This window comes from Apus apus, chromosome 15 (assembly GCF_020740795.1).
Source record: "Apus apus isolate bApuApu2 chromosome 15, bApuApu2.pri.cur, whole genome shotgun sequence".
NCBI classification, from domain to species: domain Eukaryota; kingdom Metazoa; phylum Chordata; class Aves; order Apodiformes; family Apodidae; genus Apus; species Apus apus.
This window is the reverse complement of record NC_067296.1, coordinates 1,236,025-1,263,130: the sequence shown is the minus strand read 5'-3', so window position 1 is coordinate 1,263,130 and position 27,106 is coordinate 1,236,025. Positions and strand designations below refer to the sequence as shown.

General features: G+C 45.1%; 2 protein-coding genes across 10 annotated transcripts in view; one reads left to right on the top strand and one right to left on the bottom strand.

Moving 5' to 3' along the window:
- The first annotated feature begins 1 nt into the window (after position 1).
- On the top strand, positions 2-2,405 carry ROMO1 (reactive oxygen species modulator 1). Its single transcript, XM_051632840.1, has 3 exons — positions 2-32; positions 474-604; positions 2,058-2,405. The coding sequence occupies exons 2-3, from the start codon at positions 474-476 to the stop codon at positions 2,164-2,166; spliced, it is 240 nt and encodes a 79-aa protein (XP_051488800.1). The 5' UTR covers positions 2-32; the 3' UTR covers positions 2,167-2,405.
- A 1,688-nt stretch (positions 2,406-4,093) lies between these two features.
- The window catches only part of RBM39 (RNA binding motif protein 39), a 32,413-nt gene continuing 9,400 nt past the window's right edge, over positions 4,094-27,106 (bottom strand). For 5 of the 9 annotated variants that reach the window (XM_051633504.1, XM_051633508.1, XM_051633509.1 and 2 more), the window contains 13 exons: positions 22,058-22,123; positions 21,905-21,958; positions 20,447-20,564; positions 19,741-19,893; positions 19,078-19,215; positions 17,548-17,613; positions 16,472-16,676; positions 15,444-15,521; positions 9,854-9,886; positions 8,321-8,396; positions 8,045-8,150; positions 5,197-5,275; positions 4,094-5,091 (listed from right to left, as the gene is read on the bottom strand). In XM_051633504.1, the coding sequence (XP_051489464.1) occupies positions 4,991-5,091; positions 5,197-5,275; positions 8,045-8,150; positions 8,321-8,396; positions 9,854-9,886; positions 15,444-15,521; positions 16,472-16,676; positions 17,548-17,613; positions 19,078-19,215; positions 19,741-19,893; positions 20,447-20,564; positions 21,905-21,958; positions 22,058-22,123 (1,273 nt within the window). In that variant the 3' untranslated portion in view covers positions 4,094-4,990. Of the gene's footprint in view, positions 5,092-5,196; positions 5,276-7,245; positions 7,268-8,044; positions 8,151-8,320; positions 8,397-9,853; positions 9,887-13,677; positions 13,859-15,443; positions 15,522-16,471; positions 16,677-17,547; positions 17,614-19,077; positions 19,216-19,740; positions 19,894-20,446; positions 20,565-21,904; positions 21,959-22,057; positions 22,124-27,106 lie in introns of those variants that run through there. The other 4 variants (XM_051633506.1, XM_051633505.1, XR_007891007.1 and 1 more) reach the window with 4 other exon arrangements.

Genomic DNA, 27,106 nt, shown 5'->3' with positions numbered 1-27,106 from the left:
GCGGGGCGACGGGCGGGGCGGCCGGAGCAGCGGTGAGCGGGGCCTGCGGGCCTCGGGGCCTCCGGGCGGGAACCGGGGGCCGCCACCCCCGGCCCGTGCCCCCGCACTCGGGTTGGTGAGGCGCGGGGCAGCCCGGGGCGCTGGGCCCGGCAGCGGAGGCTGTGCCCGTGCGCTGCTCCCGGGGGCCGAGGAGCAGAACGGGGCCCGGAGGCAGCTCGTGGAGGCACCGCGGCGCTCACAGGGCCTTGCTGAGGGCGGAACGCGCCGGCGCCGCCGCACGGGGCATTCGTTCCCTCCCTGCCGTTTTGCTGCTCGACAGGCGGGGAGGCGGGTCTAAAAACCTGAGGAGCGGCGGGCTCTGCGGGGACGAGAGGCTCGGGCACGTGGGGACCTGCTCTCCAGCCCAGCGTGGTTATAGAGACCCCGTTGGGTGAAGCAGAAAATCCATGTGGTTGGTTGTGCTTCCTTTCCAGATGCCGGTGACCGTGGGCCCGTACGGGCAGTCGCAGCCCAGCTGCTTTGACAGGGTGAAGATGGGATTCGTGATGGGCTTTGCCGTGGGCATGGCTGCCGGGGCGCTGTTCGGCACCTTCTCCTGCCTCAGGTAGGGTGAGGAAACGGCTCCTGTGGGCTGGGACGGAGCCATGGCCAGAGGGAAGGGCTGTGGGGTCGGGAAGGGAGGCCCGGGCCTGCATCAGCACGTTGGGAAGCTTGGCCAGCAGCTCTGAATTGTCCCCAGCTGCAGAGCCTGCTGCCAGTCCCGGCCCGAAGGGGTGACAGGGCATGGCCTCGGGTCACTGCCCTGCCCTTTTCCTGCTGCTCCTAAGGGAGGTGGTGTTGGGAAGCTGTGTGAGTTCAGCTCCAGGAGGAGCTGGGTGCATCGTGCAATGGACGGGCAGCTCTGACGCTTCCCGAGGGGCTCAGCAAGCTCTGGGGTTTCTGCATCCTGGTGGCTCTGGGTGCCCCATCCTCCTGCACAGACCCTGAGCCCCAACTGCAGGAGCTGTGGCTGGCACTGGGACAACCCCAGTTCACACTGGGGACAACATCCCCCTTCCCCCAGCACAGAAACACCACTGGCTGCCCCACGCTGGCTCTCCTGCTGCTCCCTGGCTGCTTTGGGCACATCATCCATCAGAAGGAATTCCTGAAACCAGCTGTTGCATTCCTTGCAGAACTCCTTCTGCTTGAGTGTTCAGTCTGTGATTATCCATGGGCAATGATTTGATGGTGAGGCTGGAAGGAGGAAAAGGCTCCAAGTCTCATCAAGTGTTCACACCTCTCACGTGCTGGGGAGTGTTTGTGCATGGGACAGGGCTGGCAGAAAACACAGACTGAGGGTACTGGGGAGCAGTAATCCCAGCAGTTCTGGAGTACTGGAATGATACCACTCACTGTGTTGCTTCTGCTGTACCATTTTTAAGGGAAAATCTCCATGTTTTAAAAACAAAGTGCATTAAGTTCCTTAGACCCTGCAGTCCCTGCAGTGCTGAAAGGCCAACACTTCGGGAGGTCACTGAGCAACAGTTCTTGTTTCATTTTGACCTCAGGGAACTGGAGAACAGAAATGCCCCTGGACACTCCTGAGCCTTCCTGGTTTCTCTCCTATTGAAAATCCCATGTCAGTGGTAAACAGGAAGTTAATTTACAACATGGTGGTATTAAAAATCCTGCCCCAGCTGTCAGACTTTTTGTATTCTCTGGAAAGTCAAATACTTGGATGTGCTTTTACCACCCCCACAGCCCCCCTAAAAAAAAAAAAAAATCAGGGTATTTGGGGCACTGGCAGGTCAAGCTGTTTCTGCTGGTGGCCTGGCAGGAGCTTGCAGTGTGGGCTGTTGGCTTTTCCAAAGGGAACAGCTCCATGGGAAGTTGCAGAGCTCCAGAACAGGGCACAGCAGCCCCATCCCCCTGCCCAGGAGATCGACTGGAGCCTGAAGAGGCAGCGTTGGATGGGGGTGCTTGGGCAGCCCCAGCTCCTGGGTTCAGCAGTTCTCTGCTGTCTGTTGCCTGCCAGGCATCAGCTTTTACCTAATTCCTGTTCCTCTTTCCCTCAGGATTGGCATGAGAGGACGAGAGCTGATGGGTGGAGTCGGCAAAACGATGATGCAGAGCGGAGGGACGTTTGGGACATTCATGGCTATTGGGATGGGAATCCGCTGCTAACCTGGAGCTTGGGCTTCCTGCCCATCCAGCCATTCCTCCTCTGTACCATAATAAAATCTTTAGACACCTGGAAGTGAGAGCTCTGCCTGAAGCAGCGAAGCTCCACCCTCGCTCTCCAGGTTGTAAACATGCTTTTTACCAAATTTCTACTTTCCTCTCATCTCTTACCCCCGTGACAATGAGAATTAATAACCCTTTGTACTGCATTAAAGTTCCTCTTTCCCAGGTCTATGCACAGAGCACACGTTTCTCCCTCTGCTTGCACTGCTCCCAGTCCTGTTGTGTGCCTGGAGCTGCTCCAGCCTTCCTGCATCCAGGGGAGTTGCTCAGTGGCTAATTCAGACCAACTGTCCCAACATCTCTTGCAGAAATAGGTGGGTTGAAGCTGACCCTGTTTCTGGGTTCCAGATGCTAAGGGGCAAATGCCCTCATAGAGAGCAAGGGACCCAGGAGGACCTGGGGAAGTTCTTCTGCAACCAGGGGCAGCTCAGGCACCTCCTTCCAGCCTGGCAGTGTGTGGGTGCAGGGAACAGCAGAGCGACAGCCTTGCTGCCAGAGCTGGAAGTCATGGGGTGCTGGAAATCGGAAAACTACTGTCACAGGACAGCAAAAGGTGTTTTGTGAGGAGTCACAAGGAGGTTGTGGGAGATGTGCTGTCCTGGCCAGGCCGTTCCTCAGGGATGCTCCAGCACAGGCTGCCCCAAGCCCGGCCCCTCGGTGGGGCGGGCTCTGCTGTGCCGGGGCAGGGAGGGGTCGCAGCTGCCTCCAGCCACGGGAACTTGCAGGAGCATTTTTCCATTCCCTCGGGACGGGCCTTAGCCTGTAGGAGCAGCGCAGCCAAAAATAGCCTTTCCCTCCAGTCTGCCTGGAGGGGGCTACAAGGTGCTTCCCAGGGAGAGCTGGGGATCCTTCCCTGCCGTTCCCAGCCTGGGCTCTGCCAACAGCCCAGCTCGGGAGTGTTTGCTTTAGTATTGCAACCTCCCCTTATTTGCCTTTTGAAACGAGGCTTCTCTTTGCTCCTCCTGGATTTCTGTTTGAGGACAGGTTTCCAGCAGCAGGTCCCAAACCAGCACCTGGCACAGTCTTTGCCCAAGGGCCGTTTCCCAGATCTTTAAGGGAGAAATACAGAAAATACAGATCTGCACTGGGCACGTGCTCTCTGCTGGCACGAGGCTCTGCAACCTCAGAGAAACTGCCACGACAGGGCAGGGGCAGCAGGGCAGCTGCTCGGGAACAGCTCTGGTTTTTCTCCAGCTGGAGCAACACTGGCAACTGGAAGAATAAGGCCAAGCAAACCAGAGAGCAGCCTGGCTTGGCTTTCTTCAGCCAAGTCACCTGCTCCCAACACCCCGGCTCCACCCAGTTGTCCCTCTAGTTGCCTGGTCCCTTTCCTCCCACAGCTCCCTCCTGGATTGCTGCACAAGTCTCTGGCCACACTGCAGCTCAGCTGCCTCCACCTTGACTGGCAGCACCCAAGGCCAGCACAAGGTCACCACCACCTTTGTCCCAAGCACTGGAAGATCTCTGGCCAGCCCCTTCACCCCCTGGAGGGAACACCCTCCTGCTTTCATCAGCCCCTGGATCCCAACGGCAGGGAAAGGGCACCAGGAGGGCTGCCCTACAGCCACCAGACTCAAAGCCAACACAAATCACTCCTGCAACCCCAGCACTTCACAGCAGGATGGGAGCAGAGGGGTTACCCTGGGAACAATCCAGAGCAGGACTGAGAAAGGGGGAGAGCTGTGCACTGCCCAGACACCCCCAGGCCCTCAGCACCCAGAGCATTCACACCAGCAGAAACCATCTCCTGCCTGTTCTCCTGGAGCACTGGTGTTCCCAACAGCCACCACTTCCAAGCACCACCCACTCACCTCCAGCCTTCAGCTCTAGTCACAGCAGGAGAGCAGAGAAATGAAGCTTCATGAAGGCCTTTTTAAGAGAATTTTATTTGAGTGGTTCTTACAAAGATTGTTGCAATATGAAAGTCTTTGTTTGATAGAAATATCAAGCTGTCTTGTCAAACACACTGAAGTAACCCAAAAATATATTTCAGAGCTCACAGAGCTTAAAAAGAGCAAAGATTATAGGCAACCAGAACAAAACATGTTTCTGTATTTCCTACAGATTTTCAGACTTGGCTGAAATCCTTCAACTGTGCCCCACTGCAGACAGAGAAACTCATCTGGAAATGCAGAGATGGTTTTGTTTGGAAACTTAGACACACCTCACACAGTATTTACAAAGAAACTTTTACAGATACATTAATCAAAAGATACCATCAAGAAATAAAACCCTTCAATCCTTCTATTCTTACCAATTATTCAGCACAAAGCAAGCTGAGTGGCTGCCTGGACTCAGCTTTCAGCAGCTTGTTGAATTTTCCATTTATACAAAACACTAAGTCCCTTCATCGAGTCTATCTCCGATATTAACCTTGAGCAGATCACCTACATTTAGTGAAATGTAAAATGCAATTGCTGCATTAAAAGAAAGGCTTGTGAAACATTAAAAATGTCATCATGTCCCATCTGCCTTTTACAGAGAACTTGTTTTCTATGAGCTACTTCTCAGTTCCTACAGATCACCTTAGTAAATGTACAAGAATTACAAGGCAGAACAAGAAGTCAACAGCTTTGTATACAGTGGAAACGCTAGTTAGGGAGAATGAACACACTGCATTTCTGCTTACTTCATTTTATTTTTAAAGGTAGCAGGAAGTGTACACAAAATGACAGTAAATCCTTTCCTTTAGTTTTATCTAAATAAAAGATAACTCAATCTTCCTCCAAAAAATAACTATGTACAAAACTGACTAAATCCATCTTCATCGTCGAACAGGAACCAGTAGTTGGGTTGCAGTCATGGAATCTGGGAAAAGGCTATGGTATGTTGGAAGAGGTACATACGCTGCTGTAATCATTTTACCTAGGCAGAAGAGTGAAAAAACAAGTTATTGAAAAATGATAGTAATTAAAAAAATCACTATTTCTGTAATGAATACATGCAGGTCCCTACAGGAAGCCCACTCACCTGCAAACCACCTCCCGTGCAACGCGTTGACAGCCGCGATGGCAGCGGCGATCGACGGACACTTGACATACACGTTGCCCTGCAGGACAGAAGTTTTGGTTCTTTAGTGGCTGGAGGAGCCTCAGGCACCTTCCAAGACACTTCCCTGGCCTTGCTGGGGCAAACCCACCCTGCTCTGCTCCTGCTGGCGCTGAGTCCTGTGCAGAGGCAGCAGTGGAACAGAGCACTGGGCCGTTTTGCTGCCCTGCCTGCCCGGCAGGCACCTCAGCATCAACTGCTCGACACAGGTTCTGCAGAACAACCCAAATGTGACCTTGACCTGAAATCAACTGCTCACTTGCTCCTAATAACCCTTCAAAGAGAGCATCTAACAGCTCCTGATGGCCAATCCCATGGGAAACAAAAAGGCAGGAGGTGTCTGGCCACCCCTGCTGCAGGCTGGCCAGCAAGCCCTGTCCATCACCACTGGAACCACCAAGGCTTTAGGAGATCTCCAAGCTCACTCTCTGGTTTGCAAGAGATTACATGTTGCCTGTGTCCCAGGCAGGAACCACATGCAGCACTCCAAGGACGACTGGCACTGTCAAAATTCTATGTGAACTTCAGCATCTGTCTTTATTTGAACCAGGACTGAGACAAAGGGGAAACAATTCATTACAGCAGAGCAAGAGCTTGAGATGATCGCTACTGCGAGTGACAGACTGATCTTCTGCCACAGATACCTGAAGTTCTCTGTCTGCAAATTAAGCACCCAAACAGTCCAACCTGGAGTACTGTGTTGGTCATATTTATTAACTGCAGGACAGAGCCCACAGCAATGTGCATGCACTGCTCTGGCTGCTGCTTAAAAACAGAATCCTGGCAGTAGTTCCTGAACCAGAGCAGATCCCAGATGAAACAGACTGACAGGAGAAGAATGGATAAAGAAACAGAATCCAGCCTTCCCTCCAGCAGCCTCTGTCAGCCTGTACTAACTCTTCCCATTGTGATCTGACTCACTCCTTCTTGGGGGAACTCGAGCTGAGGGGCTGATGTTTCAGGCCCAGTAACACACCTGGCTCTGTCTCTGCCAGCCCTGCACAGACACCCTGGCTGTTCAGCCCGAGGGGACACAGCCACACGGAGCTTTCCCTCCCTCTCGCACAGCCCAGGGCAGCACATGAGAGCATCTGCTCAGGGCTCTGCAACCTCCCCACCCACAGCTCATCCCAGCTTCAGGGCTGAGCACTGACAGCCCTTACTCTGGCAGGTCTGGCTGTCTGGGACAGAGCCCTAAAAAGATGAGCCATTAAAACCCAAGATAACCAGAACCTAAGCCTGGCAACACAGTGGAAAACTTCTGTTCCAAGACAGTATTTGAACTACCAGTGTGTATTTTACATCTCTGCTGTGACCAAACAGATTCCATGCAACAAACACCTAACTCCTGATAAAGTAGCTGTGCTTTCTTCGCTTAAACCCACTTGCTGATGGGGACCAGACGGGCAGCTCTGTGCTCAGAACCTACGTGAGGGATGTTGAGGCTACTGCAGGTTTTGGGGATTTGGGTGTAGTGGTTCCTCTTGGGTTTCTGGTTTCATTTTTTCCCCTCTGTCAAAGGACACTGGGTTTTCTCTAAGATAGTAACAGACTGGGGGGAAGGTTTCTGCCTCCCACCAGCCCAGCAGTCCAACATAACAGTGATCCTGAGGAGTAAGAACTGCCAGGAAAGATCGCATGTTGTTTTCTGTCCTAGACTGCAACTCATCTCTAACCTAACATCTCAGTGATCCAGGTGAAAGGCTTTCAGGTGACAAGAGGTCCCTGTAGAAGCAGCACGATGATAACAAAGGTTAGTGAGTGCCCAGTGCATGAGGAGGACAGCACAATCCCATCTAACCAACACTGACTGGGACAGGAATGGCCATTTCAGCCTCACACAAGAGGACACCTCGAGGGTCTGATGCTTAGAAATTCGCTGACTAGTGACAGGGTTTGAAAACTGTACTTCAGTTTGAGCTGTGAATTCTACATAAAAGTGGTTCAAGGTGGCAAAATATCTTTACAGACCTTCGAGTTTATGTTCCAAGAGCTGAAATACAGGGGAAGAGACAAACAAGTGTGTAAACAAAGTGAACATGGAAGAAAAATCTATCAGCCTTTGAAAGTCCCTCCAACAGGCACCACCTTGTCATTAAGTCTGCAGCAGGAGCCCCTTTTCTGCTCCTTCCTGTTGTGAGTTTAGGCCTCCTACTGCCCACAGCGAGAGGGGAACAGCACCAGTGAACAGAGCTGTCTCCAAGGGTGGGGATAAGGCACGCATGTAACTGCACCTCTGCACTCCTCTGGAGCAGGCTGTCCTTTGGGCTAAGAAGCCCTAGAACCAAAGGAAGCTGGAAGCCTCTGGATTTTGGGAAGGGCTTCCAGGAAAAATGAAATGCCAGAACTGAAGAGGTGTACTTCTACAGTAACTTCTGTGTCACAGACTCACAAAGTCATTGGGGTTGGGAGGGACCTCTAGCGATCATCTAGTCCAACTCCCCCACTAAAGCAGGACTGCCTGGAGCACATTGCACAGGACTGGGTTTGGGATGTCTCTAGGGAAGGAGACAAATCTGTATATGTCTGTGTGAATCTGTAAGAGCAGACTGCAACACCAGGAAACTGTCCTCACACCTGGTTTAGAGTTACCCACAATGACTCTGAACAGGAGGGAACCACCTACATTCTGCAAAAGCTGCAAAGTCACTTCAAGATATTTCAGTTCAGTTTAGGGCAAAAAAAGTATTTACAATGCTCCCTCTATATACCACAAAGCAACAAAACTCCAAAAACCTGCTGCTCAGTGTCTCCTTGGAACCAGACCTACCTGAGCTGAGTTTTTGTCTACATAGATGTGGATAACTCCTCCATGTTTGTTACATTCCTCAATCACATCATCTTTAATTTCAGTATCCCAGCCAGCTTCTTCTTCACTGTAGGGGGTGAATGAAGAACAGGACAGACATGGAATTATTATCACTCTGACAAAATCCACCCTGAAACCCACAAAAAATCCTAAACAAGTCTGCAACATTCTGATTCCTTTCCCAGACGTTCAAGTCATCAACAAACTCCAAACAGAAACAAAAAATAAATCACTTACGTTTGAGGATTAAACATGTTGGACAGCTGGAAGCACTGTGTTGCCAGTGGTTGTACAGAAGCAGCTGCAGCCAGAACTGTTGTAATGGAAAAACAAAGTAACAAATCTAAGAACCCACTATGCACAGCTCCAAATAAAATTAATATGTTCTATCTATTATTTAAAATCTGAACATTCAGTGATAACAACAGTTCTTAACAAAAAACTGCAGGCAGGAAAGCAAAACTCCTAACTAGACACTACCTATGATAGACATTTTAAATTGATCAATACAGGAAACAGCACAGATCAACTACAGTTGAAGCTGGAAAGTGAAGATGACCCTGTACATGGAGTTGGGCAAATCTTCCATGTGAATATTTACAGGCATCTTCACATGCAGCTGAATATTCTGCCTGCCTGGAATGTCAGCAGCACTTTCCTTTCTTCTCCTCACAGAAACCAAGCAGCAGCTGAGGGTGGAGTGGCCCCACCTGACCTCACAGGCACTGACAGACACCTTGGAGAATTCTCAATATGGATTTTAAGCACAATGAATTATCCTTCTAAAAATGGTATCTGTACTTTTGTCCCTTGGAAATGTGTAACCCAGGAAATACTTGACAATTATATTTTTTTTCACTGGATACCAGATCTACACTCTCTCCCAGGAGCTATGAAGTTGTGACATGGCCTTTAGTGTTGCTCATCATCCCAGCACATCTCATGAGAGAGAAGCACTGTCCTTCAGGCTGCAAAGCTTCTGGTAATTCAGCTGCAATCACAGCCACCTTCTCTCTACACATGCAGCCATGAGGGGCTCTGCATCAGAGTGAGATGACGACTGATCCAGGGGCAGTAACCCCAAACTTCTGGTTCTCCCATGGCCCCTCTAGTCCCTACCTCCTAAGGCAGGAAATAAACAACCCAAACCCAACCACACCTACACCCACAAAAAAGCTACAAACCCTCACATTTCCTAGGACTAAAATATGGCTGGGGAATGTCACCAGCAGTGAAGAAATGCTACCAAGAAACGGCAAAATGTTGAACATACACTGTTATTTAACCCAATAATATGATTAAGAGGGGACCTTATGAATGTCTACAAGTATCTGCAGGGTGGGTGTCAGGAATGGGCCAGTCTCTGTTCAGTGGTGCCTGTGACAGGACAAGGGGAAACGGCACCAAGTGACAACACAGGAAGTTCCACCTCAACATGTGGAGAAACTTCCTTCCTGTGACAGAGCCCTGGGACAGGCTGCCCAGAGAGGCTGCGGAGGCTCCTTCTCTGGGGACTTTCCAAACCCATCTGGACACATTCCCATGTGATCTGCTCTGGGTGTTCCTGCTGGAGCAGGGGGGTTGGACTGGATGATCTTCAGAGGATCCCAGACTCCACTAGGATTCTATGAATAATCCATGCACAGTGTGACTCCCACAGACACAAAAGCCATCCATGGCTCAGGCTGTTGGCAAACTCTCCAACAGAAGCACTTCACTTATTGACATCTTAAAACCAACTGGTGACGAGTTATAACAAATGTTGTTTACCTTCATTCTGCTGAGATAGTCTTGTTTGCAAATCTAAAGGAAAACAGACAGAAGGTAATTAGCACACTTGCTAGTACTGTTGGTGTTACCTGCCAGCCAGGTTGTTTAGCTTGTTTTGTTGTGGTGAAAAGCTTGTTCAAGTACCTCACCCTACTCTCACTGTTGCTCTCTAGTTGTGAGGAGTTTCACTAATTTCAGCTTCTCAGCTGCAACAGATAATCCCTGACCACAAAGGTTAAGGGTATTCCAAAGAGAAAGTACCTTAAAGGGAAAGATATGAGCATGGCCTTTAATTCAGTGTATCATTTCCACCTTCCTTTGCTGAACTGGGACTCTTTGTGAGATGTATTTTGTTCCATGAGAAAATAATTACAGCAATTCTTAGAGGCATTAGAAGTTTGGCATCTTTGCTAACAGAAAGCATTTAAGACAGCATTTAAGACACATCCAGATGTGACATCATGAAAACAGTTTTCAAATTCAGTTTCCAGTAGAGTAAGGCAACAGTTCACCTGTTATCTTTTCATACAAATGTCACAATGACAAGTTACTTTGGTATCTGTAAAATTAAAAACATTTTTAAGTGTTCAGAACCATGTAATTTCACAAGAAAACACTACTCGTATAACAACAAAGCTGTCTTAATTTGAAATAATAGCAACAGACAAATGAGACTTTCTAACCATTTCTGAATACATAGCTCCAGTGCTTCACATCTTTAAACCAACAAAGTCAGACACAAGAACTGCACTAATAAACATCCTCAATTCTTTCCCAATTTAATTCACACAAACAAAAAGATTTAGCAGACTAAAGCTAATGACCACGTGAATTCACTTATTTAGGAAGCAGTGAAGTGATGGACCTCAAGTGAGCTTCCAGGCTTACTTTTTGATACCTGGTATCTTAAGGTATTCCCATTTTTCCTTTCTAATAATCCCTCCTCCACAACACTTGGGGGACCAACAGGAGTTAATTTATTTTATTTTTTTCTTTTAAGTATTAGGCAGAGAGAGCCCTGAAGGCAAGTCTTCCTCACGTGCCCTCCCAAGTGACTTCCACGGAAGCACACACACTGGGAGCCATGTTGAAAAGTAAGAGATGGAAGGAGCAAGCTCTGAGGGCCAAGCTGAGAATTAACTACATGTAGCATGTTTTCCATGTGGATCTGAACCCAAAGAAAACCTCAGCTCCACAGAAGGAGAAATACCAGAAGGGGAAGGACTGTCTTGGTCTGTCTTCTCTGCAGAAACTGCATGGATTTAGCCAAATCTGTAACTAGTTAACTACTACCTATTTTTAATAAATGTTGGGACTTTTAAAAATAAACCCCAAATCTCCTAAATCACTCTAGTTACATGAGGACAGACTGCAATTCTGACAGACTGCACACAGACAGCAGGTACACCTGCCCTCACCCCATGCTGGTCACCCTGGGGCTCTGCACCTGAACACTCCCAGACACCTGCACCCAGCAGGGCAGGGCTGCACAGGTCAGCTCTTCACCTTCCTTCTAGGGCCAAGAGTCACATCTGTTCTAAAAACAGCAAGATCAAGTAACAGCACCTTGTGGCAACAAGTTTCACAGGTTAACTACCTACCACCTCTGAAACAACCCCTGTCTGCCACATCTTCCATCAACTAAATGCAACTTTGCATCTTCTTGCTGCTCACAAGTGAGGAATGATTCTCCTCTCACTGCTAAATTCACACTGGATTTCAAAATTAATTGTCTCTCTTGTCAACTCTTATTCTTCCCTGCATGCAATTTTAATGGCATGTGGAAGCTAGAATTATTACATCTGTCAAGTTAAGATCAAGAAAACTTCTGTAGTATCTCCTGTATGTATGACCTTAAGAGCAGCATGGCTGAGATGTACATGCTCAGTACAGAGAAAGCAGAAATACAGAAATAGCTACCAAAACATGTGTGCTAAACCAAAATGAAGAAACGTTTCTTTTGAAGCACAGTTACCTTTAAATAAACAAAAGCCTGCCAAATATTCCTCAGCTTTCTAAGTAATTACATGCAACAGAACAGCAGCTCCAGTAGGTCCTGGATAGCAACACCTCTTCCTCCCCTACTGCAGCACTGCACACCTCCATCTTTTTCCACAGATAGTTTCTTCCCAAAAGGAAGGAATGTTTCATCCTACAAAGCATTAGAAGAATGTTTTGTAGCCTCATGGTAATTTTCAGTTTCAGATTTTCAGACAGAATTTACTGGAGAACAGTAAGGTCACAGCTACAACTGTTTAGCAGCAATTCTTTTTCCTGCCAGAACTTTCTCCATGGGAAACACATTCAAGTTCTCAGGTCTCCCACAGAACTAATTCTTTAGCTTTTCTGTTTCAGTCTGATCCAACACCCTGAACATGGGTGACCATGACTGTTCACAGAAGATGATGTTACACCTCAGATGCTCAGGTGTGCTCCCCCTCAGAACACAGCTCTGCTTCCCAAACTGCATCCCACTAACACTCCATATCCATCCATCGACCACAACTGGAGCATTTTGGGATCCTCCTTGGCCATCTCCCACTGTCAAGCTCCCAGGCTACATACCTAGAATGTTTCCATCCTGAGGTGAACAATGCACAACACCCCAGGAATCCCTTATTGAGAGCACCTCTGTTATTTACTCTCCTCACTCCTATTCCTGTTGATCACTGTTATTAATGTAAATATTGAGATCAGCCCAACACCCAAACTTGGGCTTCACCAACAGCCTCGGACCTGCCCTGAAAAAAAACCCTCTTTGAGCCAGCTCCTTCACACATCTTGTACCTCCTGTACTTACTTAGTTTACTAACTTCAAATGATGAGCCAGAAGTTCAGAGAAGAGTTCTAGTGCTGCTCTAAGCAAGTCAGAGCAACCCAAGATGGTCAGCCTTTACATGCAGTTTCTCCAAAGTATGGTACACTAATAATGTTCTCCAGTTTCCCACCTTCAGTCTGACTTTAGCAGGACAGAAGTCAAGTTGGATTGACAGGACTGGAAATGAGCTAGATTATGAGGTTCTTCCTTCCTTTTAAGTATTAGTAATTCAGAATTAGAAGTTCAAGCTATATATTGTATCACAGACTTCAAACATTTCTTGACAAGAGTAGACACCAGATCTTGTATTTCATGTACCTATTCCCCCTTAATTTAATGGGAATTTCCTTACTACTCTGAACTCAGAACATTCTGCTCTTACTTTTAGCTTTTTTTCTATCTTGTGAATAATTTTGGTTTTAATCCATATTCCTAGCCTACCTTCCTCAAATTCCAAACCAGTGCTCCCACTACAAGCTGAGGCAATGAGACATTCTGAAACATTTTTCATTCAACCTCAGCCCTGCTTCCTTTTTGCCCTCCTCAGGAGTTGGTAAATCTTCACCTGTGCATTCAAGTCTAACTCAGTCTGAGTGTCAGCAGGTCATTCTCAACTTAGCTATTTCCCAAACTAAAAACATTATTTTATTATCAGTCCTTTTTCCTACTCTTCACAAGCTCTGTGCTTATTCCTTATTTCTTTTGAGGCAGTTAATCACCCAGTTTGGTGTGGAGCTCATTTCTAACAGGACTCTTTCTTCTTTCTCTGGAACACAGATCCAATATGGAACATGGAACTGAAGAACCTTTTAACATCCTGCCTGTTCAAACACCCAAGTTGCTTACACCAGATTTTATTGCCTTGTTTCTTCCACCACCACTTTTGACATCAGAAGCCTCAGTTACAGACCTGTTTGGTTTATCCTTCCATTTAAACTTGAGCAACTCATGATCCCTCAAGTCAATGGTCATTTCTATTCTCATCCATAACATCTTCATTACTTACCAAATTGAGCTTAAAATAGCATCCCCTCTTCATGAGTCAGTGAGTGTTTGATGAAGAAATTTGTCGGATATCACATCCAGGAATATCTGGGCCCCACCATTATTACTAGCAATTCTTCTCCAATCTGTATCAGGGAAGTTAAAGTCTCCCATAATGACATAATTCCTGGTAGTAATTTTCTCTAGTAAGAGTAAAGAGATCTTTAATCCATAACCAAATCTCACTTTGGGGATAGCTCATGACTCTATGGTAGTAACAAGCTTAATCTTTTTCCAAAGTTACAACGTTGCACATGTGTGCGTTGTTCCTTTTGTACCATACAAGTGGAATAAACAACACTCCTCCTATCACTTTTATTTCTACCTTTACTAAACATGCACATTCTTCAACAACCTCTATTCAGCCTCATCACTTACTGCTCCACAGCCATGTTGTCTCATAATGATCCCATGCTGTGTGTCAGACATGTCTGGACATGTTCCTGACTTGGGGAGTTTGGATTTGTTTGGCTTGTTTAAAATATGAGGGTGGGGAAAGGATCAGTGATTTTTACAAGTATTTAATTTCTCACTGACTACACCTGTTTCCAAGCAAGCCTGTCACACCACAGTCACCTGCATTAAAGGTGATCTAATGTTAGTCTTGTTTACCTTTCCTTCTCTTTCTGGACTGGATATGTTTACTCCTTGCCACTCTGCCTTTTTCATCTTTTTCTTCTCAAATAAAAAGAACCCGTCTTATTCCTCAACCCTTATTTTTCTTTCACTAGCCAGTTCCTTTTCCTTCCAAGGGTCTATCTACAGAAAGACCCTATCATATTCTTCTAGCAATGGTTTCAAGCATGTGCTTCTCTCAAAACTGCACCTGAACTTCAGGAACATCATTCAGGTGTATCTTAAATCTGAATCACTTCTGTCACAAACTGCTGGAAGACAAACACAACAACGTCACCACACTTTCTTGATTTCCTGACACTTCACACCTTCCAGCATCTATTTATTTGTGACATTCAAGTCCTTCCTACTGCTGTGACAGTTTCATGCCCTTTGTTCTTGCATTAATAAAAAATAAGAAGAAATTCCACTCTGTAAATTCTTAAATCCCCTGTGGGAGGTTCCTCATTGCTCTAGTCCTGAAGCCCTTTCTAACAGCTGGTTGCTTAGGCCAGCTATGAATTAGAAGCAGCAGTAACACCTTCATTCCCTCTCTCAACAAAATAAAGTCTCATTAACACTTCCAACATCCCCACTCACAGCACATACACACTACAGCCAATTGATTCCAAGCAACACACAAATTCCCTGCTGCACAGCTCCCTTCCTCACCAGGACATGCACTGCACAAACCCAACACTGCTGCAGACTCAGCTGCTGTGTCCCCCATCAGCTCCTGACAACCCTCCTGTTCCTGGCACAGCTCTGTTCAGAGGGCTCAAACCCCTTCCAGTTATGAGCCTGCCACTTCTAACAGTTTACAGTAGAACATACAGTCCCAATTAGTACAGGGATTAGCAAAGATAGAGATGAAAGCTTGGGATGAATTAACTACAACAGACTTGCCAAAAATCAAGCAATGAATGATGCCCATCAAAGCTGTCAGGTACTGTCACTGTTTATTTGCTCATGGATTTGCAATGTTTTACAGCTTGTAAAACATGCTGCAATACCTACATTCTCATTTCAAGAGATCACAAAATGTAGATAAGTACCTCTCGTCTCAAAATCATAAAAGTATTTTTGAAAAATAAAGAGGGCATCATGTCTTACCTGCCACAGCTCCAAACGCCAAAGAGCCGCTCATCTGCAGAGCCTGCTGTGCCGCCGGGGGGATCTGCAGACCCGTTCCTGGAAGGGAACACAGACCTGCCCTGTAGCCAGCATGTCTCACCCGGGCAGGGAGGCAGCAACACCACTGACAGACACCTGAACTCTTGTCAAAAGTTTAAAAAATACCCTTCTATGTTCTCCTGGCTTGAGCCAGGATGAAGCCAATTTTCTTTTTAGTGATTTGTTTCCCTTCAGTGAAATCCCTTCTCAGCAGCCACTTGTTGAAAGCAGCAGCAAGTTTTCCAGCCGGTTGGAACACCTGGATGTTTATAGTTACTGCTGAGAGATCAAGGCCACTTTGTTCTGCTTGTTGAACCTGCTGCTTTGGTCACTCAAGGAGCAGCAGAGCTGGATCTACAGCCCTCCCATAGGGAGGAGCAGTCTGGACAGATGGCACAATGGGCCAAGCAGAGCATTGCAGAGCACCACATCACACTAGGTATAAACTCAGGGACACAGAACTCAAGCTCTTTTCCTCTTTTCCTTCCATTCTTCTGTCCATGGCCGGTGTTCAGAGAGGACTCCATCTGTCCATCTCCTTTGATCCCTCAGCCCATGTGCTCCTGACCCCAGTATCTCTCCCCTCAGCCCATCTGCTCTGTCCCAATCTCCAGAGGTGCTCTGGAACCTTCTCGGGACTGTCTCAGCTCAGGGGAGCACACCGGGAGTTGCTGGGGGTGGGGGGACAATGGGGGTTGTGCACATTCCTGATGTTTGTATTTATTTGTACATGGTTTCTTTCATCACTGCTCTCTCATTAGAGCTGTTTGAGTTTTCAATCTGGAATCCTCTCTCCTTATTCTCTCCTTTCCCTATTGGGGTGGGGGGGGATAGTGAGCATTGTTATCATTAGCTTAATTGCTGATCCTGTGTCAATCTGTGCCACAAACATTCAGCCACACATTCCATGGGGTGCATTAATCCAAACACTGTGTTTTAACACATTTCCTATCAAGCCTCAGACATACCTTCTGCAAGTCTTGCCATCAACTGTAGGCGACCAGTTGTTCCCAAGTCAATTCCAGTCCGTTCCAACTCATCACTGTCCAAAAAGGAACTGGCACTGGAAGCATCAGTGCGCTCAGTTACATGTCCAACTTTCATGGGCCTGCCAGCCAGCTCAAACCCATTGAGCTGTTCCAAGGCCTTTTTGGCACACTCAGAGTCTGAGAACTGTAGACAGTAAAAATACACATTCAGTAAGACTCAGCAACACTTCTAGTGCATGGAATATCCAGTGTTATGTAAACATGAGAAACACTGTATTTAAGGTAACAATAGCTGCAAGCTAATTTAAATGTCCTCTGTATTTTACATTTAAACCAAACACACACAATTTACTTTCTTAAATTTACTTAAGAATATGTTTAAACATATATTATTGTTGAAGCTAGAACATCTAGACATGGCAACGAACAGAAGAACTCATGGCTGCAGTTCCCTTTCAACACTTCCTCAGGATGAGTCACTTCCTTGTGACCTTGTAACTGCCATGCATCTACTGGCCCTTCTTAATAGATGTTCTGCTTTATGCTGGGTAACATCAAATTAAAAATACACTTATTTGACCAGTGTTAGAAATATAAAGTGTTAGCTATAGAGCTAGTCTGGTTTAGTCTGTCTTCAAGTGTTGGAGGTTCCAGCCAAGACTTTTCCCTCCCTGACAAATTGCCAGGTCAGTCAAGAAACCCAAGTTCACAAAATTATGTATTTGAGAGTAATGAGGAAAATGAAAGTTTTAGCCTCTAAAATTTTATTTCCCCTAAGAAGCTCAAATTCAGTAATCTTCACAGCACTGTGAAAATGCCAGTCTTTGCTAGTACTTTTTCCTGCTGAAGACAGCAATGACCAGGCACCAACCACAACCTGCACCACCCCACTCTGAACCCACAGAGAACTGGCAGGAACAAAGACAGAGCCCACTGTTGCACATCCTGCAACGCATCTCCAAGCTGAGACCTAACAACTGCTGTGTAAGCTGCATTGCTCCATGGGAGGGTTATTCTCAGAAATTGTCAAACTAGTCTGGCAACTTTAATCATACCGTGATAAATCCATATCCTTTTGAGCGTCCAGTTTCACTATCCATCATCAGCTGAATGCTTTCAATCTAAAAATAAGAACCAAGATACTTATGATCAGTCATTTTGGAACAAAACACAAGGTACTGAACCAAAACCTGAATATAGCCCTGCTAAATATACATTTATGAATGTGAAACAATTTTTTTTTAATCATCTCCTCATTCCTTCCTTGACAAAATCAGTGGACAGGCAGCTGGGTATGTACTAGGAAACCAAAAGAGAAGCAGGTAAACATAAGGTGCATAAAGTTTATCCTTTGAGTCAAGTCCAGCTACAGGCACACCCTGGGTCATAATGCAACACTGACAGAAAATGAGCATGCAGACAATCTCACATCCCAACTGAAACTTTACAGTCACAGCATCTCATTCCCTGAGGAAATCCATTTCACAAGGTAAGAAAAGCAGTCTGCATGACTTCAACCAAGGGCTTTAAGAGAAACAGGCATATTTGAAATCATTATTGGCATATGGGACTCCTGGAAGGTTACAGGTACTGAATTTAATATATATTATTGAGTCATCCATGAGCCATAAAGTAGTGCTGGGAAGAGACAACACAGAAGAGGAGGAGGAGAGTTTAAGACCGGAGAATATGGAAACAGGAGAAGGAAAAACCTTCACAGCTCTACACATAAGCCTCCTAATCAACACTAATCCTACTGCCAGACTTTGAGACAAAACAAGAACAGCCACCCAGACTGAAATTGCTGCCATTTTCCAGGCTTTTGCAGAAGAGAATTAAAGGGATACAGATCCTGAATCTGAGTAATGTAGCTGAAAAAGCACTGTTACAGGATGTACAAGGCAAGGCTGATGGTCAGAGATAATCAAAGGACCTGATAATTTTTTACTCCCCCCCCCCCATTAAATACAAACATATTAAGCACATTACTTTTTCTGAGGAGATCTGAGCACAACAGGGCCAGCATTTATTATGACTCCACTGGAAACATGAGATTTGATCTGCTCACTTCCACTACTCTCTCTGCAAAAGGCAACTGTCATGTTGCACCCTGGGAACCAAGGAGCAGGGGAAGGGGCAGTGTCACAGCTGTACAGACACACTGCTCCTTCATGGTAGGAATGTGAGTTAAAACTTGAGCAAAAATCCTCCAAACCAGATGAAACTACTAAATTCACACTGAACAGAGCTCAGACCTGCCTCTGGGCTTTGTGCTGTAACCTGTGAAGTACAGCTCCTGTTCACAATCAAAGGGTTTTTTTGGTTGTTCTGGTTTGTTATTTTAGGTACTCACTGAATTCTCAGCCTTCCCTCCTAAGCCTTGCCATTCAAGACCACAAATCAAGGTGCTTATTTGTTCTCCAATACAAACCATTTACTTAAGAGCCCTGTGAATGTACAGACACACAAAAGTGAGAAAATGAAGCAAAAGTGCAGGTGTGAAGGTAATTTCCAAAAGCTGAGTGTCCTAAAACTAATCTAGGTTTTCAGGCAAACTTATCACAACATGCCACATTAAAATTTACCCTGCCAAATGGCTCAAAAATTCCTCGAAGCATATCTTCAGTGATGTTGAAGTGTAAAGATCCCACATAGAGCCTCATAGGGCCAGCACTGCCCTTCTGCAGGTTATTTGCCATTGCTGCTGCTCTGTTTTTCTCTGCCTAGAAAAAAGAAAAGCTCACCTTCAGTAAGAAGTTAATAAAAAACCCTAACATAAGCAGTATAAATAGATTAAAATCAGCAGATTAGCCCCAAAATAGCAGCTGCACAATATCCAGACTGTAACTTAAAATCTACAAAATTCAAGACCATAACCAAGTACAAAGATAAGGCTTCCAAAAGCCCTGAAACTGAACAATTTCATGCAGAATTCTGGCCTGTATCTAGTAAATTAACACTTTACTTCTTACATACGCTGGAAATAATACATAATACACCATTATGTAACGGTATAGTTTCATTATTGCAACCTTCTTAATTAACATCTGTATTTTCAAATTGCATTTATGTAACTTTTAACTGCTTTAATTCACCTGTCAGCCATGGGAAACCAAAGGCCCGTTTATAATTAGCTTAAATAAGAATTCCTATTAAGATTTTCCACATGTTCAACAGTAACCGAATTTTTAAACAGTAGGTTTTCCAGCCCTGCTCAGCATGAACACATGGAGGTTACAGCTCCTTACCTGTGATGCCTGCACTATGATTGGCACACCCAGGACTCTCTGCCCAGTCAGTCCTATTGCCAGAGGCACTGAACTAACATCAACAAACTCTACATAAGCAATTCCCTTTGAACGCCTGGAATTTCGATCTGAAATCATCCGCACGTCACGGACCTGCAAGGTGAGCACAGAAATGCTGTTAGAGATACAGGAAACAACCTAATTCATGCAGCTCATTTCTCAGAAAGGCATTAAAACCCAGACCATGATTTGGCAAACCAGTGGCTTTGTAATTCTGCTGCAGATCTGGAGGAACACGAAGCTCCCTCAAAGCTCTCCCAGAGACAAGCTAGCATCAACAACTGCCATTCCAAGTCATCAGTACTGTGCCCCAGGAAAGGGGAACAGAATCCTGCAGCACTGCTCTAAGCCAGAACCTTACAGTTGATGGAACACAAAAAGTTTTTCAAAATTAAAGGTTAGGCTAATTTTTAAATCACACTTTAACTTGGCAGACTTATCTGCTAGACTGAAACTTCTGAAAAATGAAGTCATTTGAATGAGAACTGCATTGCCATGTCTTGCATCACCTCACATGCTGAACAGCAAACCCCTGATAAATTACATTTTCATGTTCCAAGCCCTTAAGAATTAGTTGGTAATCATTCATCCACCTTTCACCAACTAGAGGAAACCTCAGAATAATTTTAAGCTCCCTATGAATTACCTTCCCTACTGTAGAGAAAAATTCTTCCAGGTCTCTCGGTCGAATTCTGGCAGCCAGCTGCATGCAGAACACTGTCCGAGCATCCCTCTCCTCAGGGGTAAGATTATCTATAGGTTCTCTGGAAAGGTCAGTTAAAAAATAATCTGAATTAGGATAACTCAGCCCTGGGTCATGCAAGAAACTTTTATTTAAAGTCTGATGGGGGAAAAAAACACCTGCCACATTAAAAAAGGCAGGGTCAAGAACTGAAGGGAACACCTAGTATTTTTACTTCTTTAACATTATTAAAATTCCTGTTGCAAATGTAAGCATTAAATATGACTGGAAAACTGTATTTTAAGTATACAGGCCCCAATTAAACAGGGGTGCGATTCTGTGTCCAGAACAGACAGCTAACACTAGGGAACTTGCACTCAAAAAGATGAGATGAAAGGACAGGAAAGGACAGGCAAACAGGTATACTTAGCACAGAGTAGCTGTGCAGACTCTTAGACAAGTGGCATTAAATTTTTTTTGTGGCTTTGCAAACTAATCTTGCATTTACCCAGTCACTTTAGAGTCACTATAGCCACTGCATAAACCATACTGACATCTACACAGAATTCCCAGCTCTCATTTTGTAGTTTCAGCTTCTTAGCCAATAAAAGAGCATGAATAGTAAATAACTGCTCTCATCCTTGACACCAGAAGGACCAGACAAATGTTATTTCAGCCACCAGCTGAAATTAGATGTGCCACTTTTAAGTTGTTAAAGACTCAAATCTAAAAAGGCCTGACTTGTCCTTAAGTACAGGACATAATCAGCATGGTGAAGACTGGACTGAGTTTCCAACATAATATGCACTTACATCTTTATAAATTAAAAAAAAGAAATCACTGAGAATACAGACAAAAAATTTGAAGCCAATTATTTCTGTAAGAGTCAATTATTAAAAAGACAGAGCAAGATTGGCTAAATTTAGCTGTATTAACTTAGAGAATAATCTCATAAGCATATATCTAAACCCAGTTTCCTAAATGAGAAGCCCAAGAATGGACAAGCACCTCCCGGATTGCAAAGGTACCTGGCTTCTCTAGAAATAACAGCAACACATACTGAAATAGGAAAAAGAAGCACTTGTACAGTACTTTCCCATTCCATAATTAAGATTATTAAGATTTAGCAGAAAAGCTAGTTCATTTAAATCACACTTAACAGGAAAAAGACTGAAAATAGAGAAACAGAGAAAGCAAAGCAAGACAGATTTTGCAAACTGACATTATTTATACTCCTACTGCAGGAGGGAGAGAGCTTATGATACAGGGAGCAAGAAACTTATTTTCTATGCTCTCCTCTCATGGGCTTTCAGACCGAATCCCAGCATTACTTGGGAGTATAACCTGGGGAACATTGCTACATCATTACTTTTCCAACTTCAATTAAGCAACCAATCCCCAAATGCATGTAAAAGTTCCTACCTAACAGGGCTCTTGTCTTTTCTGAAGGGACTTTTGCTTCTGGAGCGTCGTCTGCTATGAAGAGAGATCAAGAAGATCATAAGAAAACCTTCAAACTTACTAGTCGACACAACTGATTAATGATGCAACAAAAAGCAGAAAAAAGGCAGAAACCTTAATTTGATGCTGTGAGGCAGACCAATCTTCCCTCTGATGGCACTGTTGAATTTTGGACCAGAACTACAGCAAAAGAAAAGAGAGATGTTACTCACCAGAGCACCTGAACCCCAACTTCTGTCTGTACTCACCCACACCTGCCCCCCAGCCTGTCCACGTTTCCCATGTGCAGCACCCACCGCTTGCATGAGCTCGTGCAGGACACCAAACCACACAGCACAGAATGTGCTCCCTGCTCTGCTTCAGCTGTATCACAGAATCCTAGAGTATGCAGAACTCCAATGAAGAACAGAATCATGAGCCAGCCAGACATGGCACATTGGTAAGTACAAAACATTCTGAGCCAGTTACTGCTGTCACCTTCTTCAAGTTTTTTTGTCCCCATGCATATTCTACCTACTCCTGACTGCAAAGTAGCACCCTAACAGCCTGGAAATCAGCCTCAGCTTTGAGGGAAGTGGTGTTGGCAGGAGTATTTGTTCAATTGTAGCATTTTAAACCCAAAAGCTTTGTAAGATTTAAGGTTTCAGTGTAAACCAAGTAGCTCCCCGCAAACATCTGCAAGGGACACCTTCAGTAATCTTATCTGAGGTCTAGCCACTCAAGTGCTACAAATATTTATATGTAGCTTCCTTTAAGTAAAGCTCTTCCTGGACATCAAACCACAGAACCATTTAAGCCAGCAGTTACCCTTACATAGACATGTCACCACAGAAGGAATTCAGTCTCTTGAATCTAATTTTAGTTGTCCAGGCTTCACAGAGGCTTGTGAGAACAAATGGCAATCTGCCCATTGCTTCCCTGGTCAGGACAGCCCTAGCTATTGTGGCACAGGGTAGCAGAGTGACACCAACAGCAAGATTCCTCCTATCATGTTCTCCCTGAATGTCATCTCCTTGTAGATACAAGGCAAAGAACACCACCTGTTAATGCTCTTCCTGCATATCCACTGAGCAGCAGAGGCACTGCTGCACACACTGAGTGGTAAAGGCTTGTCTTTCCATTTGCACCCGAGGCTCTGCTGTGCCTATAAATTGTTGTGAAAACACCCTGAAAGACACAGCAGTCTGAAGACATTCAGGAGTATTTCACTAAATCCATTTAGCCAACCAAGTGTCTAATAAACATCATCTTGCTACTCAGTGAAGCAGCAATGCTTAGAGTTAAACTCAGCAGCCACAAGGAGGATGCCCATTTTAAACATGTCCTGACACAGGTGAAGTAGTGGGCCAAGATCCCAAACCACGCTGGCCATGTTAAAGCCAGGGAATTATGTCCCTGTATAACACTGGAAGAAAAAAATAAAGAAAAAAGACCATTCAGAAACTACTTATTAAGAGAAAATACAACATAAAAAACAGGCATGTGTTGAGATGAGATCACTAATGACCAAAACCACTTTTTTTTCCTAGGATAAATTACTCTTATTTCCTACTCCATTCAGGTTCTCCAACGTCTATGGCACATACTGCCAAAAGCTGCAGCTGGATATTTTTGGTACTAATTCCAGAAGCTGGCCTCTTATCAGAGATGGGATTACCTTGCCCTTCACACCTCCTGAGGTAGAACATTGTGTTCTCTATTTCAATTCAAATGCAGCAAGACAAACCAATTGCAGCCACTCCAGAATATCACCAGGCAGACCAAGTAGATGGCCAAAAATCAAGATCATAGGGAATATGGAAAAAACCGTTTTAAGTGTTTGTCTAAACCTAATGAAAAAAGAACCTGAGATACACAATGACAGTTCTTAGATATATGCAAAGCTTCCTGAGAAAAACAAAAAACAACCAACACCAACAACCCACAATTCCAAAATACCTCTTCCATTTTCACTCTCACCAACTTAGTAGTATTTTATTTACAAGACTACATGAGAGAAACACTACAAAACCCCAGCAAACTGAAGCTGTAACAGACCACTTGAATGGACTGAGGAGAAAGCTGTCTGGGGCAAGCTGACAGCTCAAGTTACCTTCTGAAGATCCTTTTTCAACAGTATTCTGTGGGATTGCTTTATTTTTTTCTAAGACGACCTGCTTGCAAAGCTGTAGATCTCTAGGGAATTTTCTTCCTTCCTCCTACTGCCTAAGAACTCTGTGCAATTGTTGCCCACTTCCAGCTATCACTTATGGAAGCACTGGGTCACAAGCAATTTTTGCCTAGGGGTTAGGCAAAAGCCTTCTTCATAAGCCAAATGCATTATGTTCTGTGTACAGACCAAAGCACAGCTAGGTCCGTGTTCTCCCAAACCTGTGTGATGCCCCATGGCCAGGAACAATAGTCAGGTCAGAAGACAGCCAGTAAAACAGCAGCTTTCACCTGTGCAGTCACACCCAAGTCTCCAACAGAAGAGTCTCAGACAAAGCAAGGTTTGGCTAACAAAGTCCAGGAGAATCACAATGAATTTCAGTCTTCATGAACAACTGTCTTCCCAGCAGCTTTGCCCAAGCTCTTAATTCTGGAATAGCACGGGACAGTCTAAGTGACTATGTCAGCAATAGCTGGGATTTATCAGACCGATGGCTAAACTGCACTAGTCAGTTAGGTTCCCTCTCCTAAGAAACCTAACAATCTAACTGTAAAACACTAAAGGTGCAAGATATGCAAGAAGAGTAACACCTAAAAGCCCTGTGAACATTAACCAATAGGAGACACTCACCCCATTTTTTAAAATGACAAACATTTAATTACTATTTCTTGCTCAAAGATTAATTCAAAGTTCTCAAGTTCTCTGTGGCACTCCTTCAGAATTACCTACACTACACCTTCTCTTCTCACTATTGCAGAGATGCTTCCACATCATCCTCAGCAGCAGAGTATCTCAGTTTATGAGGTATCAGCTTGAAAAGATCCTTTTATAAAGTAAATTACAAAGATCACAAGGAGAACAAGAGTAAAAATAAAACCAAAAAAATACAGCCTCAAGAATTCTGAACTAGATGCTGCCACCAGCTAAAACACTGCCTACAGTAACACCAGCTGTCTGAACAGCCCCAGAAGGTGAGACCCCAGATTCTCCATCCAGTGGGAGATTTTCTGGTAGTTACTTCTGAAACACTGAGCTGATGGCACTGCTGCAGAGGGTTTCTTCAAATGGAAGCACTGTTTTTTGGTAGATCCAAAGGTATCTGATCCAAAGGAGGCTGGTGATGCAGGAGGCGTCATCTCCAGAACTTGTTTTCACCTAAAAGTCAGTGCCTGTTACACAGCTTTAAAAGGTAAGTCTCTGCACTGGAGAGTCCTAAACAGGAAGAGTTCCCCCTCACATCCTCCTTCTTCACACCTTCCAAAACAAAACTAGAATTTTGAAATCATTTTAGCACATGCATCATTTCAACAGCATCATCCATGACCCAGGAGCGAACTCTGAGCAGCCAACAGCTGCCCACACAAGAGGCAGCACCAATGCCTCTGGGATGCAGAGCTGCCCCACACCAGCCTTCTGCTAAACTATCTTAAATGCTAAAAAACTACTTTGTTAAATGAAATAAAGATTTCAGCAACTGAAGCAGAGAACCCGATGCTACCAAACTAATGAGCACCACCTTATATACTCAGGGGATCCTAGATCATCTCCCCTTTTTGTTCACTGTCTCAATACCAGAGAAATTGCACAGAACAGCTATTCAGGACTACCAAAACACTGAAAACACACCCTTGCTATCATTTACCTGCCTGGCAGAACATATCCTGATGTACTAAAGCAGACATGGGTTATTGTAGTAATGTCCGTATTTTCAACCTCTACTTGTAGAAGTTATTTTGGAAGACTGGAACTCTGAAACCCCCAGATTTCTCCAGGTGAAGAACCTTCTCAACCAATGACAACAGGGAAAACAAAGAGCAACACCCTTTAATGCAGTTAGGAGAATGCAGCAACTCCCCACTGAGTGATGAGATGAAGGACGTCCTCTCCATGGAACCCCACACTGGACACGATGACTGTCAGGCTCCAGGTATGGAAGACTTCATTATATCTTCATTAAGGTCTCATTTAAGAGGCATTCTGGAGTCACAATGGGGGCACTGGCATAGCCCCACCAGCTCCTGTCGTCTTACAGGTGCCGAAGAGTGGCAGAAACCACACCAGATGTGCACACCTGAGCTTATAGTAGGTGTGCAGAGGCTCTGGCAGGCCTGACACTTGGGCAGAGTAAAAGCTGGGCTGGTACGCTCCATAGGTCTCCAAGGAGACAGGATGGATGGAAGCACTGGATGCCACTGCACCTTAGCAGCGCCAGGAGCTGCAGCACGTGTTCATTATGAAAATGCCTACATCCTGACTTAGGGCAAAAGTGAGATCCTGAGACCTCAGCCATTTTTTTGCTTGCATCCCAATAGTACCAAAAGGAATGTGTTCCAAGGACTGGGACCCAGCCACCTAAAAAAACATTAATGTGCAGAAAACTGTACAAGCCTGCAATGTATCAGAAGGTAAAGGTTGCCTTCTCAAACATCTTGAGAGGTATTTCTCCATCATGGATAGTGTTACATGCCATGATTATAAAGCAGACATCCTTTTCAAACGCCTGCTCTGACATGATCTTGCATTACAAGATTTGCCAATTGAGATGATACTCAAACAATACTTGACACGAGCAGGCAATTAATGAGAGCCAAGCACACAGCCCAGTTCTCACTGTTCTTTTCTGCTTCTATGAAGGGAAAAAAGAGGTGATGGGGAGCAAAGGGGAGGGCAGGACTACAAAGCAGGAGAAACACCTAATCAATACCAATGAAAAACTGGTTTTTGAGAAGTAATTTACAACTGTCAGGAACTACCCATAGCAGAAGTTCTATCAAGGCAAAGATCTGACAGGAACTAAAGAATAATTTCACAGCCTCTAAAGAAGTCTGAGAAAAAGCAGAAAAAACATGCACTACTAAGGCAAAACATTTCCAGTCTAGATCCATAAATACAGCAAGTGTTTAAGAGCAGCAACCCAGTAAAACCTTTAGTAATTCCAGCAAAAGGTTTTGAACCTGTAACCAAAGCCATAGGCTACTATGCATTTTTTTGACAGTTAAACCATCAGGTTCATG